This window comes from Triticum urartu, chromosome 5A (assembly GCF_056163025.1).
Source record: "Triticum urartu cultivar PI428250 chromosome 5A, HENAU_Tu73, whole genome shotgun sequence".
Lineage (NCBI taxonomy): Eukaryota > Viridiplantae > Streptophyta > Magnoliopsida > Poales > Poaceae > Triticum > Triticum urartu.
Genome location: NC_141877.1, coordinates 470,979,198 through 470,994,447, shown reverse-complemented (window position 1 = coordinate 470,994,447; position 15,250 = coordinate 470,979,198). Strand labels below are relative to the sequence as shown.

Here is a 15,250-nt window from a genome sequence, read left to right as displayed (position 1 = left end):
TAAAGGGGAGCCTTTGGTCCTGGTTCAAGCCACCAACCGGGACCAATGGTGGTGGGCCAGGAGCGAGGCCCATTGGTCCCGGTTCATCCCACCAACCGGGACCAAAAGGTCCAGATGAACCGGGACCAATGGCCCACGTGGCCCGGCCGGCCCCCTGGGCTCACGAACCGGGACCAATGCCCACATTGGTCCCGGTTCTGGCCTGAACTGGGACTAATGGGCTCACCCGGCCTGGACCAAAACCCTGTTTTCTACTAGTGTTCCGAAGTTTATCTGTATATGCCTTTAGTTTGTCCCAAGAAGAAACATTAGCAAAAATTAACACATTGGTACCAATCGGACACAATGTATCAATACTTCTATAGGTTAAGCAAGCTACACTGTTGCATTTGCATTTATAAAAGAAAGACTGCTATAGTCACTTTTTAGACAATTGACACAAGAGTGTGGAATATTGGTTCACATAAAACCTGAATACTAATAAATTACTAATATGTAGTGATTCTTGAGCCAGATTTGTTTTAGCAAAACAAAATATATCCTAGAACAGAACCAGAAAGAGAGAATAAGAAGCAATTTGCTCGCATGTGGCTACCACATCCATACGTCAGATCCCAGGCGCCTAATTCTGCAGATATAGAAGTAATAACAGATAGCCAGTCCACAGCTAAGAAATCTACTTTCTAATTATCTCAGGTGTAATGTTTGAACCTCAACTTCTCGTTCTGCGCATATGCATTTAGTTTATCCCAGGAAGGAAGCAATAACGAGCTGGTGCGATCAGACACAACATATGAATACTAGATGCTAAGCAAGCAACACTATTGCATTTTAATCTTTTTAAAATGACTATGCAACTGCTTCCATGCATCAGTGGTGCACACAATCCACTTCCACTACCAAGCTACATATTGAGCCATCAGGTTGGCTGGGAGCAAAAGAACATGTACTGCACATTGAGCTGACTACTGATTGTGAGTTTGTGACGCTCGTTTGTTTGGCAGATAATTCAGTTCATCATGCAAAGTATCAGTGCAGTAACAAATGCTGTTCGATCAATTACAAGCTGCAAGCACGTATGAGGAAAATGATTATTCAGATCCAGTTACCTCTTGGGCCCTGATCCAGCTATCTTCTCTCGACTTACCTCGGAGCGGGAGGTGGGAAACCCGGCGGCCGCACGCAAGGTGCCCGTAGCTGGGTCTTGCCTGGATCATGGAAGCAGACCGAGCGAGGCCTAGTCCCAACGCGCGAGAAGCGATCTCCAGATCCAGCCCCGTCACGACGCCGGCGGACTCTAGCCCTACCGCCGCCCGAGGAGACCCTGTGCATGCAAGGCCGCGGCGCAAGGCAGGAAGCCACAAAGTCGCGTGAGCTATATCGCCGACGAGGTGCATTCCAAGGTCTCTACAGCGATAGTCGGGTAGTTTCTCACCTCCGTACGCCGCGGAGATGGTGGAGCGCGCCGTGGCGAAGGGGAGGTGGCCGCCGCGGGGCCCCGCTGCGGGCATGGGGATGGCCCGGCGGCAGCGTCGCACGCCTCCGGCCGCCGCCTGGAGGCCTGGAGGTCGAGCCCGAAGGTACGGGCCGCGGCTGTGCCCCGCGCGCCGGCTGCGAATCCGGCTGCGGCAACCTCCATCCTCGGCGGGGGCGGAGAGGGCGCGGGCGCGCGGCGCAGGACAAGCGTGTGAGGGAGAGCTTTCGTGGGGAAGAGTCTCACCGAGTCGCCGTCCGGGTGGCTATTTACAGTTCTCTGTTGCGGGCTTGCGGGCCGTGGGGCGTCCGACGTGCGCCTCCGTTGGCCCATGTGGGCCTCTTATGTCAGCCACGGTGTGTACCCCCCCCCCCCCCCTTTTTTTTATTGAAGTAACCACATTCCATTAAACATGAAGATTACAACGTAAAAGGACATGGAAACTATGCAAGACATCCAGAATAACGTATGTCAAGAAGTTACGCACAAAGGAACCTGTACAAGAAAAACACATTTTGAACATCAGATCCCCTTGTACCTTGTCGGACTGTCACCCGTCCATTACCACCGTCGTCGTAGCGCCGCTGGAGGCAGAGCGGATCATCCTTCAAAGCCAGATCAGGACGAGCACCATCACAGACTATGATGTTTTCTGAGCTGATTAAACGACCAGTCACAAGCGACAAGATCGAGCTGTTGTGGCATGTCGGCCGAGGATCTTCCCCATGTCCACCTGATCCCGACGCCGTCGTCTTCACCCGATGTAGTCGAGGAAGAAGAGCGATGCCTCCAACATGCATCCGCTCAGCCAACTTCAAGCCATCAAATTCATTTGCAAAGGTCGACTACGCCGCCATCGAGAATGTCAGGCGCCAACCACCAGAACCTAAGTTCGTCGGAACCGTAGACCGACGAGATGACTGAGCCGATTGCTCCCCAGTGTCATCGATTGGAGACCCACAAAGTTGGAGAAAGAACAACGGCTCCACTGAAACAACGCCTCCGGAAAACACTAATCCTGCCCTAACTACACACCGGATTCGAAACGTCGGGGTCCCCTCCCCCTCTCGTCGCCGGAGTGGCAAATAGAGGAGGCGGGGACCCGCAGCCTCACTTCCGGAGGGAGGGGCAAAGCTTTTCGCCTCTCGGAATGCCACAACAACAGTTGGAAGCGAAACCGGTGTGTACCCTTTAGGTGAACAAATAGTAGCACCTAAAGAAAAGGCGAACGGATAGCTAAATCCAAATGCCCCTAAAAATAGCTAAATTCAAATTTACCCCCAATATTAAAAGCTAAATCAAAATTTGAAACCTCCCCTCAATTGTTCTCGTCTCTCTTGCTGCCTAACCTAGCAGTGCTTGGTTTCGCACAATAGTCAAACTAGTTTTGCATTTTTTTTCCATTTGGTCTTGCCGTATGATTCCAATCAAGTATAATATGACAACCATTGACTACGCTCTATCAAGTACTACAAAGTCCATATCACTTTGTATTGGTCTTAAAATATACTGCTAAGTATTAATTAAGCAAATTTTCTCTTCTACCCACCCTCCAAACACTACATCTAACTGTAATTCTATTATTTCCACTTCAGGGGTTGATAAAACTGAGGGCATCTTCATCGCCTATTACGCCCTTATAAGTCTGGACGGACAACACAGACACTTTTAGGCCTCTAGCATGTATGTCTATTTTGGGTCAGACATGTCTGACGCATGAAATCCCCTACACCGGTCCCAAACCGAGGGGCTCTCTAAGAGAGTCTAGACGTCTGCTACGGCGACCTTTGACACTCCGGATCCACCCAAAAAACCAGTTGGAATCATCATTTTTTGACAATCCGCCCCTCATCCTTCACTTTGTCCTTGTTTTCGGACCCCGAGCGCCATCGTCACCCCCCCCCCCCCCTCCCGCCTCCGCCCCTGACGGATGCTGTCAAACCTATGTGGACCTCCGCGGCTCTACCCTGCCGTGAAGCCTGACATCGCTGCCACATCCCTCCGGATCTGACCTCCACCCCTGCCAACACCGTCCATGGCGGATAACACATATGGCAAGTGTTTGGTCAAATGGCATAATGTATCTTTTTTATGTTTTTGTTTTCTTTGAAGCAAGCACAATGGATTTGAACGAGCACGAGCAAGGGCATTCTCGGCGGTCTTGCTTAAGATTCCCGTGAAAATGAACTCGCTCAACACATCATCGAGGGACAAAGTGCGGAAGTCTGAAAGACAATCGCAAAAGACATGTTCCTGTCAAATGGCATGATTGTTTTAGGAAATCTGCACTTGATGTATTTAACATCCGAGTCCTTGCTCCCATGCCTCCTCAAAGAGACCGCAAGCGTCCTAAGCCTATGGATCTTAGCCGCAAGTCTGAAGGCCTTCACTTGTAGGTTGCGACTCCCCCAGTGCAGGTGTACGCAGCCGCCCTCCTCCCTAAGAAAAGCCTAGGGTTCCTTTGCCGCCCGCCGTCGCCGTTGCCGATTCGGCTCGTCTTCGGTGGCCTTAGGACCATGGCGGCATGATGGATCCCGACCCTTGCCGGCGGGAGGGCTCTGTTTTCAAATGTTTCTTCAAGTTTTGTTAGGGTTTGTGTCCTGCTCAGAAAGACGAGATGGCAGCGGCTCCCTGAAGATGGCATAAGGTTCTCCCCGCCCAGCCCCCGTTTCGGTGATGTGCCTAGCACTGTTAGTGGGCGTGTGGAGCTGTGTCTCTGACGGATCTGTCCTTCATGGATTTGCTCGGATCTGGTCGTAGTTCATCTGCGTTCGTGTGTCTTGAGGTTGGATCCTTCCGATCTACGCTACTCTTCATCGGCGGCGGTTGTTGTTCTACTACGCTGGTCCTATGGGGCTTTAGCACGACGACTTCTTGACTGTCTACTACAATAAGTTTTGCCCAGTTCCGGCATGGGAGAGGCGATGACGGTGGGGCGCCTTCGGCTCACTTCAGTGCTTGTAGTCGTCGCTAGCTGGTCTACGGATCTCGATGTAATTTTTATTATTTATAATATTCGTTGTACTGTTATCATTGAAGATGAATAAATCAGAAGTTTTCTTGCAAAAGAAAAAAAAAACTCCCCCGGTGCAGCACCTACCAAGTGGCCCTCAGCCTCAAAGGTCGGCCTTCTTTCTCACACAAGTTCATGATTCGTTTATTCTTCTCTTCTCATTGTTGTGACAGGATGAAGACTTGCAAAACACATACTTGATTTTTTTGAAATGAAGACGTTTGGTGTTGGCCATGCCGTTTTCTTCCCCTTCTCATATACTCCTTCCATTTAAAAATACTTGTCATCAAAATGAATAAAAAAAGATATATTTAGATGTATTTTAGTTCTAAATACCCTCTTTGTCCATTTTGATGGCAAGTATTTTCGGACGAAGGGAGTACGTGGAACTAGCCAAGAGCACATTTATCTTCTTTTTACAAATTACTCATTCAATTTACCTCAGAGTGTGTGTATTTTTTTATCAATTTAACACAGCACAGTTTCCGTGGATTTGAGATTAGCTAGCTATTATGACCATCAGACATGCATCTGATTTTTCTATGGCACAGTTATATATTCTCCACATTGCATTTTATTTAAAAATCCTACGGCAACGCGCGGGATATCTTTAGTACTCTCTCCGTCCGAAAATACTTGTCATCAAAATGGATAAAGAATGATGTATCTAGAACTAAAATATATCTAGATACATCCCCTTTTATTCATTTTGATGACAAGTATTTCCGAACGGAGGGAGTATGTAATATTTCACATTGCCAAGAATCATACTATAGCAAAGCAGTAGATCCCTGCTAGACATTACATCTTCTAGTGCTGTATTTGAAAACTGGTCAACAAGGGAGAAACAATCTCTCCATCAAGAAGGGGCCTTATTAGATGAATTAACAAGCACGTAGCCATCCTCTCTCCAGATCATGTTTACCCGTGGAACATCATGCTGGTTGAAAATTTCAAAGAGACTCTAAAATCAAGAGTGGCTTATTTTGATTTATGAGATCAACAACACCAAGGCCACCGGTTGCATTTGGCAGACATACACTCTCCCATTAAGCAGCATGACAACTAGTAGATCTTTGTAACTACTATGGTAAATAGGATCTCATCCGGCTGTTACAGACTTTAAAAGAATGCTGGCACATTTATGTAATGCTAGTTGACTTGCCCATGGTTGTGTACAGTTTTGTGGCATTCTTCATGCACAAATAGCTAGATAGTCTACTAGTTGATACAATTTCAATCTTGAAGAGCATTTGCAATGTGTCAGCATTCTTTTATTGCTCTGATTCCTAAATCAGCTAGGGACAATAGGCCAATACAAACCAAACTGTTGGTTAACAAGTTGCAGAAGGGTAATTGTATTTATTCTGAAGAAGAATCAATATGGTTTTGTCAACAGCACAGCTGTCGAGTCTTGCATGAACTTTTGAGTACCTTCACATCTTTCATAAATCTGAAAATGAAGTTGTCATTTTTCATATTGATTAAAAGGCATTTGGTATGGTGGACTATAGTGCAATTCTCTTTGTGCTCAAACTCTTGAATTTGAAGAGAAATGTATCAAATGAACCCAACGCATCTTGCATAGTGCCTCCAACTTTGTCATCTTAAATGGAGCTCATGAGAAGAAAATCATATGCAATTTTAGTTGCTGAATTCCAAATTGTCAAGGCACAATGGAAATCTAAGCTTGCCCATTGAGCAATCATTTGGACTCGGATATACAGTTGTCCAATATGTAGATGATCTTTATTTCTGCTGATCTTGTACAATTGAACAATCTCAATTTTTCCGCCATTGGTCCAAGGGTCAACTACAAATAAGTCCTCCCTTGTTCCCAAAAGCTTGCTTGTAAAAAGGATGGAATGCTATTCACATAACCTGACCTTCCAATGGGCACCACGAGGCCCAGAATTGAGAACTTTGTAACTACTATGGTATATTGGATCTCATCCGGCTGTTCCCATTTTATCATGTGTGCCATTGAAGTTCTTCAAGATTGAAATTTATGAGAGCTTTATAACTACTATGGTATATAGGATCCCATCCGGCTGTTACAGACTTTAAAAGAATGCTGACACATTGCAAATGCTCTTCAAGACTGAAATTGTATCAACTAGTAGACTATCTCGCTATTTGTGCATGAAGAATGCCACAAAACTGTACACAACCATGGGCAAGTAAACTAGCATTACATAAATGTTATTACACATTATACTAAAAATTCTTATATAAAAATCTCACATAAACAGATCCACACAATCTCAGGGGTCTACATTTTATTTCCTACGGAAGCAATCGTCATATGGAGATGTATAGCTCGGATAAAACATTATTCTGAACAATTCTTGAGCTCCGCCCTTCATTCTCAATAAATTAACCGTGAGAATCAGATAATGCTTTGCATATTTCTTCATGCGTGCCACATCAAAAATGAATGTCGAAAGATAAAGAAAGAAAACAGGCATCCTGTATCAACAAATAAAATGGTTGATGACAAACTAAATCAAATGTCAGTGAGAAAAACAGTAACAAAAGCACATAAACAAAAAATATAACAATTTCTCTCAAACAGAAGAAAAACAAGTCTACCAGCATAACAACATAACCAAAGCTCAGAGAAAGGACTACAGTTTCATCTAAAAAATTAACACATCTAGATCCATTGTGCTAGGTGAGAGAGCTATGCATAACATCAAGTTCCTAATGTTGGAAAGTTTACATACCTAACTACTGATATAGTAATAAAACATTTATTTTATTTTGGTTGTAGTGTCAACTTCAAAATTACCATAGATAATTCACAGTTACAGGAATATCGAACAACTAATAAGAGAAAAGGAGCATACTAACTTGACAATATCCAAGAGTTCATAGTTCTTCCTGAAGTCCTTGGTAGCCATAATAACCACAATACCTGAACAGAATTTGAAGTTGGTCAAACGATTTAATCAAGACAAAGTTTTACACTTTTGATTTACTAGGAAACATGCCCGTGCGTTGCAACGGGATAAAAAATATATCACTCGCTCCTAGTCCAATAAGCATGGCTCAAGATCCCCTACAGAACCCTACAAGTTCAGGCCTTCTATTTCAACATGGTGCCCTACCTGTGTCACAACTTATCCTCCTCGCCTCTCTCGTCAACAATAATCGTGGTGTCCACATATCACAGTGTGTCCGAACATGTCCCCACATGACTCCTTAGGGTACGGTCATCGCCTAGCTTTTATAATATCAATGAGTACTTGTGTATGATATAACTAAGCAGTACCTAGCTATATCTTCTTGGCATCCAACATCTTCGCGAGAGACTCCTCCATGTGCACCTTGGACGATGACGATAGCCTCTATCACGACTATTTTCCTCCGGTGACATGGGGCAAGCATTTTCCATAACCCTTTGCCTGGACCATGCGGCACAGCTGCCTGATGCACGGTGGTTTTTTCATCTCTGCAGCGGCCGAATGGCTCCCAACGTGACTGCTACCCCTCCGACGCATCTCTTGGTTGCCCGGATGCCTAATACGCAGTGTTCATGGCGACACTGCCCATAGACGGAAGGTACCGAATAAATCATGTTTATAACCACATGACATCGGCAATTGCTGCTTTCTATCGGGATGCAATTTTTCAGAAATTGCAATCATATTGGGTTCGGGAGAAAACAGGCGTCCCACTCTAAAGTAAAATTCAGCACACCCAGTTGCATGTGTTGGTGCAGACTCCAATCACACATTGCAAGTCACTCCGATGACAAGAACTTTCCGTTGAGGAAGACGATACACACGCTGGCTCAGGTACAATGGCTTGCGGATTGCTTTCCGGTGAGATACGCAAATACAGAGGCTACGCTTGATCGATTCTGCTTGCACATACACAAGTCTACACGCAGATATATATAGCACACAACCTTTTTTTCCAGGAATATAATACATAACCTAGCCTAGTACTAAACCAAGATGGTGATTGCACGGCCCCAACGACATCACATACCGTGATTCTTTTCAACATGTACGTCCTTTTGGTTTGATCAGAAAGCTCATTTCCAACAACAAAGAAAGTGCACCAGAAGTCAGGATCGATGGCTAGGCTTGTCAGGAACGATGGCTTGGCTTGTCCGGGCTCGATCCTAGGCTGCCTGAGCTTTCGTTTTTTCGAACCATGAGGCTGGCTGGACTTGGGATCGATCACTAGGCTGGATTATCCGATCGATCCGTAGGCTGGCTGGGGTCTGGGCCTGGTGATATTGGTCAGATCGACAAAATCAGCTCAGATCGATCGCTGCCACCGTGGGAGGGGCTTGACGAAAGAAAAGGTGGAACAGGGAACGTTACTCCTTTTTTAGATAGGAGACTTTCTAAAGATAGTGTCAAAGTTGTACAGATAATCTGACTACGGGATAGGCGATCTATGCTATATTTTTTCATTGATGTTACCACGAGATGTAAAACTCAACCAATCAGGACCAGCCCTTGGTTACATTTTTAAAGAAGGTGAGCACCCACCTTACGGAAGCTAATCCTCGGACACGGATGGGCAGGCCTGTGGGCACTATAGAATGCTCTAGCTAGCTACCTGAGCACACTTACCATGAGAATTAAATCAACCTTTATCACTACCTTCTAAAGACAATGTCAAAGCAGTATACTCACCAAATTTCAAGCGAGTCAGCAAATCATTGCATTTGCCCTGCCGGCGCACCTCCGAGGACACAACGCTGAGTTTATAGAATGCATAGGCAAGGGCAGCATCAACAAAGATGGAAGGAGCAGTCTTCCACAGCTGGTAGCACCCGACGCAGCCAAGAAAAGCACCTACAGAAGTACAAGCAGCAGTAGAATCAGTAAAATGCAGTGTCAATCAGTGGATCCATATGGCTCTTTCCATTGCTTTATTTCCAGATACATATGGGGGGTTGTTGTTAGGTGCTACTACCATATAAAACATATATAAAACATACCAAACAGCATGCCGACTTGGTAATCCTCGAGGTCGAAGACAGTGCGAAGGGATCGGATATCCGAGATGTTGCGCACCAGGGGCCTGAACATGTCGCACACCATGGCCTTCAGCGCCCCCGACGCCCCGGTTCGATCTGAATGCTGGTCACCCTCCAGAGGAGGGGAATCAGGCGAGCACCGCTACAGGGAAATCAGTTTGGAATTTTGGGTATGGATTTAGATCTAGAAAGAACAAATAACAGCTGTGCGGCAACTTGGATCAGTAAGACGCTTACCAACGCCCATGGAGCTTTGGAGTATTGTGAGGACGGGACCCTCAGGAGGAGGCTGAGCCCTCGTGTCCCCCTGGTGGTGGCTGAGGGTCGCGCAGAGCCGGCGCCGCAGCATCTGCTTCTCCGCGGCGTCAGGTAGGCGGCGCCGCCGCCGCCGCCGTCAGCCGCGCACCTAAGGGCCATTACGGCGTATGTGTTAATTTTTTTAGCGTATGTGCCTGTGCGCTCGCTGGTTATACGGGGCCAACATGGTCAGTCCACACGGCCCGGCACCAACATGGACTGTTATTTGGGCTTTAGCCAGTTCGCGAAACGGGAAGCCTGGTACTCCGAGAGTTCCATCGTCATCCTCCCACGCAAAAATAACAATTTTGCTAAAAAAACACAAAAATAATAATCAGAAATGATACCTCTGTAAACATCTAGGATACCAAATCAATAACATTAGACTCGTCATGAAATATATCTTCATATCATGTCAAAAAAAAACAATCTTCATATGGTATACTTGATATTGTAGATCTAGGCTACCAAATCAATAATGTTAGACTCGTCGTGAAATATATCTTCATATGGTATACTTGGTATGTTAGACATAGATATTTTTCTCAATAAACTTGATTAAGGTTTGTGAAGATTGGCTTTTGCAAAAACTAATGCACACTATATTATGGGGCAGATGGAGTACCTGGTTTTTCTAGGATTTTGGCGAGTGGCAGCAATCTCATAGTCGGGAGTATTTTCCAGACGTCCGACTCCACCTCAACCCCTCCATGCGTCCTTCTCGAGGGGCTTCAGGGAACCGATTGGCAGCGAAAGTACGGAGGTTGTCAATTCCTCATAAAAGGGTGGAGGTGAAGCTTTCATAATTAGATCTTTAGGATGTGTTGAGAAAGTTGAAGCTCAAGGACAAAGAACTTGACAATGTCTTCCTCCTAAAGGCAGACATGGATTAACTAATAGGAGACTGGGATCTGAGGTGGATGGCAGTGGATAAGCTCAACATAAACAAGACTTGCGCAACCATGTTCCCCAATACCATGCGCTACACATGGAACTTGGCGAGCGTGTTCTTTCAGCGGCCGATGGGGAAAACCTCTTCATTGTTAAGTTAGACTGTCTCGCCCCTTCAAAAAAAAGTTGGACTGCCGCGGGGATTGGAGGGGAGTTATTGAGGAGAGGCCCTAGATCTTTCGCAAGTATGAAGTCATGATAGATCGATACAATGGCTTGATCAAGCCCATAGAAAACATGTTTGAGAAGTTGCAAGTGTGGGCACATATTCCTGACATACCTCCACTCTTCTACAAGGACACGTGATCAAGAAATTGTTTACATGAATCGGCATTTATGTCTCTGTAGAGATGAGGCCGTCGAGTAGGGACTTTGTCAGGTTCAGAGTGATCCTTAATGTTTATGACTCGCTGACGAGGTTTACTGTTCTGTACCGGGAGGAGGGAACTAAGAAGATTCTTAAGTAATCCATGAAAACATTCCTAAGTTCTTCGAAGTGTGTGGCATCATGGGCCATGGTCATCTCGAGTGCGGGGAAGGGGCCCATAATGATGAAGATTTAGATTATGGGGAATGGATGGTTGCCATCCACTCTGATTGGTGCCACCACACATGGGAAGCCCGAGTCAGAGAATACCACTTGAGGCGGCTATCATCGCAAATGAGGGGCGCGTGGGACCAGAGGAGATAGAGGTCACACCACTAAGTGCAAAGAGCGGGTTTGAGAGAGATGTTGTTTTTGGTGAATACCAATGGCAGAAAGAGGACATCGAGAGTCGTAGGACTTCTCTAGTCCCATAGCTAGCGCTCCGGCGGTGACAAACATAACAAATGGTTCTGGTTCTGAGCTAGCAGTGTCGGCAAGAGGAGAGGAGAACGCGTATGCAAGTGATTTGATAAGATGGATAGGGTGGGAACCTGTAACGCCCTGACCACGACCACCGATTTTTGGCCGTTATGCCTCGCGGGATCTAGACTAGCCCCACATACCAACACTAGTCTTTCTATGCACTTTTGTCCTCACTCGTGTGGACCTGAGATAGCGTACCAGTGGGCCAGTGAGATAGGCAAGGTATTTAAGGATGAGATACGCAGGGTTTGATGTAGGTCGAACCCAGCAATCCAAGCATCTGGGAGGGAATCCTGACAACGCATGAGCTCGAGCTTTGGTTGAGCGACATTTGACAATGACCGGACCTAACACGAACTAGGAGGAATCCATTCATGGCCAACACATACCCCTCATTATCGGTCAAAGGGATGATATATATACACTCGGGGAGCCCACAGATATGTGTGTTGTCACAAAAGACCGCACAAGGGAGACGCGGGCGATCAGAAGACCCCGTATACACTGCATGCGGCCCGAAAATATGTATGGGTACGATGGTGTATGATGTGTTTAAGTCTCAAATGCACAACTTAGATGGGCCACCAACTACATTACAAACCGAACACCGTACCCGACTCCAAGCCTGGTTCAATACGTACGATGTCGGTTTCCCAACTTTGAGGCGGTGGCGGCTGGGGGGGGGGTCGTCCCACGCATGCGCTCAAACTTTATTTTTTTCTAGCAGACACATCTGTATATATCTATACATCTATACACCTATATAGTGTGCGAATAACTTTGAAAGTTGGTCGTTGAATTAAACGAATATCTACATCATGCATATATGACTCAAACCTTCAATGAGCACTGACACTGGTAGCGGGAAAACGATGGGAGAAGAAGCGGGAAATCGATGAGAGGAGCGGCGAGAAACGGTAGCCTGTTTTGAATGAAAACCTAGTAGAGAAGGAAGCGTGAGCTACACGGCGCATGCGCACAGTACTTACCCATGTACTGCATGTGTTGTCGAAAGGGCTCAGGGTTGCCGTTCGATCTGGGAACATCCAACGGTGCACACGTATGATCCGTGGGGTTTGGGTTCTGACCAATCAGAACGCATGACTCAGATCGCGCACGCAGCGGGGGGGGGTATCATACGAAAACCAACATTTGATGGAAACCGGTGAAAACCACGAGAAAAGATGTTTTGAAGTTTCAAAAAAATTGAAAAAAATGCGGGATGTTAAGAGGATGATGTTTTATTGCCACACAAAATTTCAAGTTGAAACACATTACGAGATGTGAGCTATGAAAAAGACAAAATCAGCGTTGAATTAAATCTGGGAGTGGTTTTAGAAAAACTGGTTTAAACGGTTTGGTTTTTTATTATGGGCTTGATTGGTTTAGGTTTTATTGGGCTGAAGCTTCCTTAAGTTCGGTTTGGTTTGGGTTTGGAGGGAAACCAGTTTGGGTTAGCTGGTTATGGGCTGAAACCGTCTAATGTATTATGGGCTACAAACTGTGGGTATAGCCCGGTTCGTTGTATTGGTTCGTTGCCTTCGACTACTCCTCAACCCAACCCACGCGCCGCCCCCTGTCTTTCCCCCGCGCCGCCGCCCGCCCGCCCCCTGTCTCTTCCCCCTCGCCGCCCCTTCCTCGCGTCGCCGCCTCGCCGTCACCCTCCGGCGTCGTCCCCTCCTCGGCACAGCATGAGCTACCCAGAGCTAGCCCGCCCATCAGTGCCGCTGCCCCTCCCCGCCCGCTAGGGTTGAGGTCGCCGGGCCGTCTCCGCCGCGCCACCTTCCCTCCGCCGGCAGGTAGCTCTCTCTCTCTCTCTCTCTCTGACCGGCCTGTTTCTTCTCTTTTGACCAGGTTCTGCTCCTCTCGCGGCAAGGTCCTGGTCCTCCACTTGCTCCTCCAAGGTGCTCCGGCGGCAAGGTGCCCGCCCCCTCCTCGTCTACAGCAACAACAGCAGCAAACAGGTCTGCAACAACAGTTTAGGTGCCCGTCCCCTCCTCGTCTACAGCAACAACGCACGAACCACTTCAATTTGTTCTCTGTACATGTTCGGTTCAGGTTCAGTTTCAGTTTGCATCTGTCCATTACAATAGTTTGCAAATTTATTTGAATGCAATTTTGATGGACACGGCAGCAAGTGTATGAGATGCAGTTTTGTTGGGGAACGTAGTAATTTCAAAATTTTCCTACGCACACGCAAGATCATGGTGATGCATAGCAACGAGAGGAGAGTGTGATCTACGTACCCTTTGTAGATCGACAACGGAAGCGTTTGGTTGATGTAGTCGTACGTCTTCACGGCCCGACCGATCAAGCACCGAAACTACGGCACCTCCGAGTTTTAGCACACGTTCAGCTCGATGACGATCCCCGGACTCCGATCCAGCAAAGTGTCGGGGAAGAGTTCCGTCAGCACGACAGCGTGGTGACGATCTTGATGTACTACTGCTGCAGGGCTTCGCCTAAGCACCGCTACAATATTATCAAGGACTATGGTGGCTGGGACGCCGCACACGGCTAAGAATAAGATCACGTGGATCAACTTGTGTGTCTCTGGGGTGCCCCTGCCTCCGTATATAAAGGACTAAAGGGGGGGGGTGCGGCCGGCCTAGGAGAGGCGCGCCAGGAGAGTCCTACTCCCTCTGGGAGTAGGATTCCCCCCAATCCTAGTTGGAATAGGATTTGCGGAGGGGGGAATAGAGAGAGAGGGGCCGGCCCCCTCTCCTTGTCCTATTCGGACCAAGGGAGGGGAGGGGCGCGCGGCCCATGTAGGGCTGCCTCTTCTCTTTTCCACTAAGGCCCATCATGGCCCATATAGCTCCCGGGGGGTTCCGGTAACCTCCCGATACTCCGGTAAAATCCCGATTTCACCCGGAACACTTCCGATATCCAAACATAGGCTTCCAATATATCAATCTTTATGTCTCGACTATTTCGAGACTCCTCGTCATGTCCGTGATCACATCCGGGACTCCGAACAAACTTCGGTACATCAAAATGCATAAACTCATAATATAACTGTCATCGTAACCTTAAGCGTGCGGACCCTACGGGTTCGAGAACAATGTATACATGACCGAGACATGTCTCCGGTCAATAACCAATAGCGGAACCTGGATGCTCATATTGGCTCCTACATATTCTACGAAGATCTTTATCGGTCAGACCGCATAACAACATACATTGTTCCCTTTGTCATCGGTATGTTACTTGCCCGAGATTCGATCGTCGGTATCTCAATACCTAGTTCAATCTCATTACCGGCAAGTCTCTTTACTCGTTCCGTAATACATCATCTCACAACTAACTCATTAGTTGCAATGCTTGCAAGGCTTTATGTGATGTGCATTACCGAGAGGGCCCAGAGATACCTCTCCGACAATCGGAGTGACAAATCCTAATCTCGAAATACGCCAACCCAACATGTACCTTTGGAGACACCTGTAGAGCTCCTTTATAATCACCCAGTTACGTTGTGATGTTTGGTAGCACACAAAGTGTTCCTCCAGCAAACGGGAGTTGCATAATCTCATAGTCATAGGAACATGTATAAGTCATGAAGAAAGCAATAGCAACATACTAAACGATCGGGTGCTAAGCTAATGGAATGGGTCATGTCAATCAGATCATTCACCTAATGATGTGATCCCATTAATCAAATGA

General features: G+C 46.8%; 1 protein-coding gene and 1 pseudogene across 1 annotated transcript; one reads left to right on the top strand and one right to left on the bottom strand.

The window, feature by feature from the left end:
* Positions 1-6,562: 6,562 nt before the first annotated feature.
* LOC125509835 (uncharacterized) lies at positions 6,563-9,945 on the bottom strand. Its single transcript, XM_048674860.2, has 5 exons — positions 9,727-9,945; positions 9,451-9,631; positions 9,143-9,304; positions 7,341-7,404; positions 6,563-6,956 (listed from the first exon to the last, which is right to left on the bottom strand). Exons 1-5 carry the CDS (start codon positions 9,904-9,906, stop codon positions 6,767-6,769), a joined length of 777 nt encoding a protein of 258 aa, XP_048530817.2. The 5' UTR covers positions 9,907-9,945; the 3' UTR covers positions 6,563-6,766.
* Positions 9,946-12,948: 3,003 nt separating this feature from the next.
* LOC147972033 (uncharacterized) lies at positions 12,949-13,570 on the top strand (annotated as a pseudogene).
* The last annotated feature ends 1,680 nt before the right edge of the window (positions 13,571-15,250 follow it).

Excerpts from the sequence above, each read along its gene's own strand:
- LOC125509835 (XM_048674860.2), bottom strand. The coding sequence starts at position 9,906 with ATGGCCCTTAGGTGCGCGGCTGACGGCGGCGGCGGCGGCGCCGCCTAC. Across the intron at positions 7,405-9,142 it reads GCTGACTCGCTTGAAATTTG|GTATTGTGGTTATTATGGCT; the intron begins GTGAGTATACTG and ends AATTCTGTTCAG. Across the intron at positions 6,957-7,340 it reads GAACTCTTGGATATTGTCAA|GATGCCTGTTTTCTTTCTTT; the intron begins GTTAGTATGCTC and ends TTGTTGATACAG.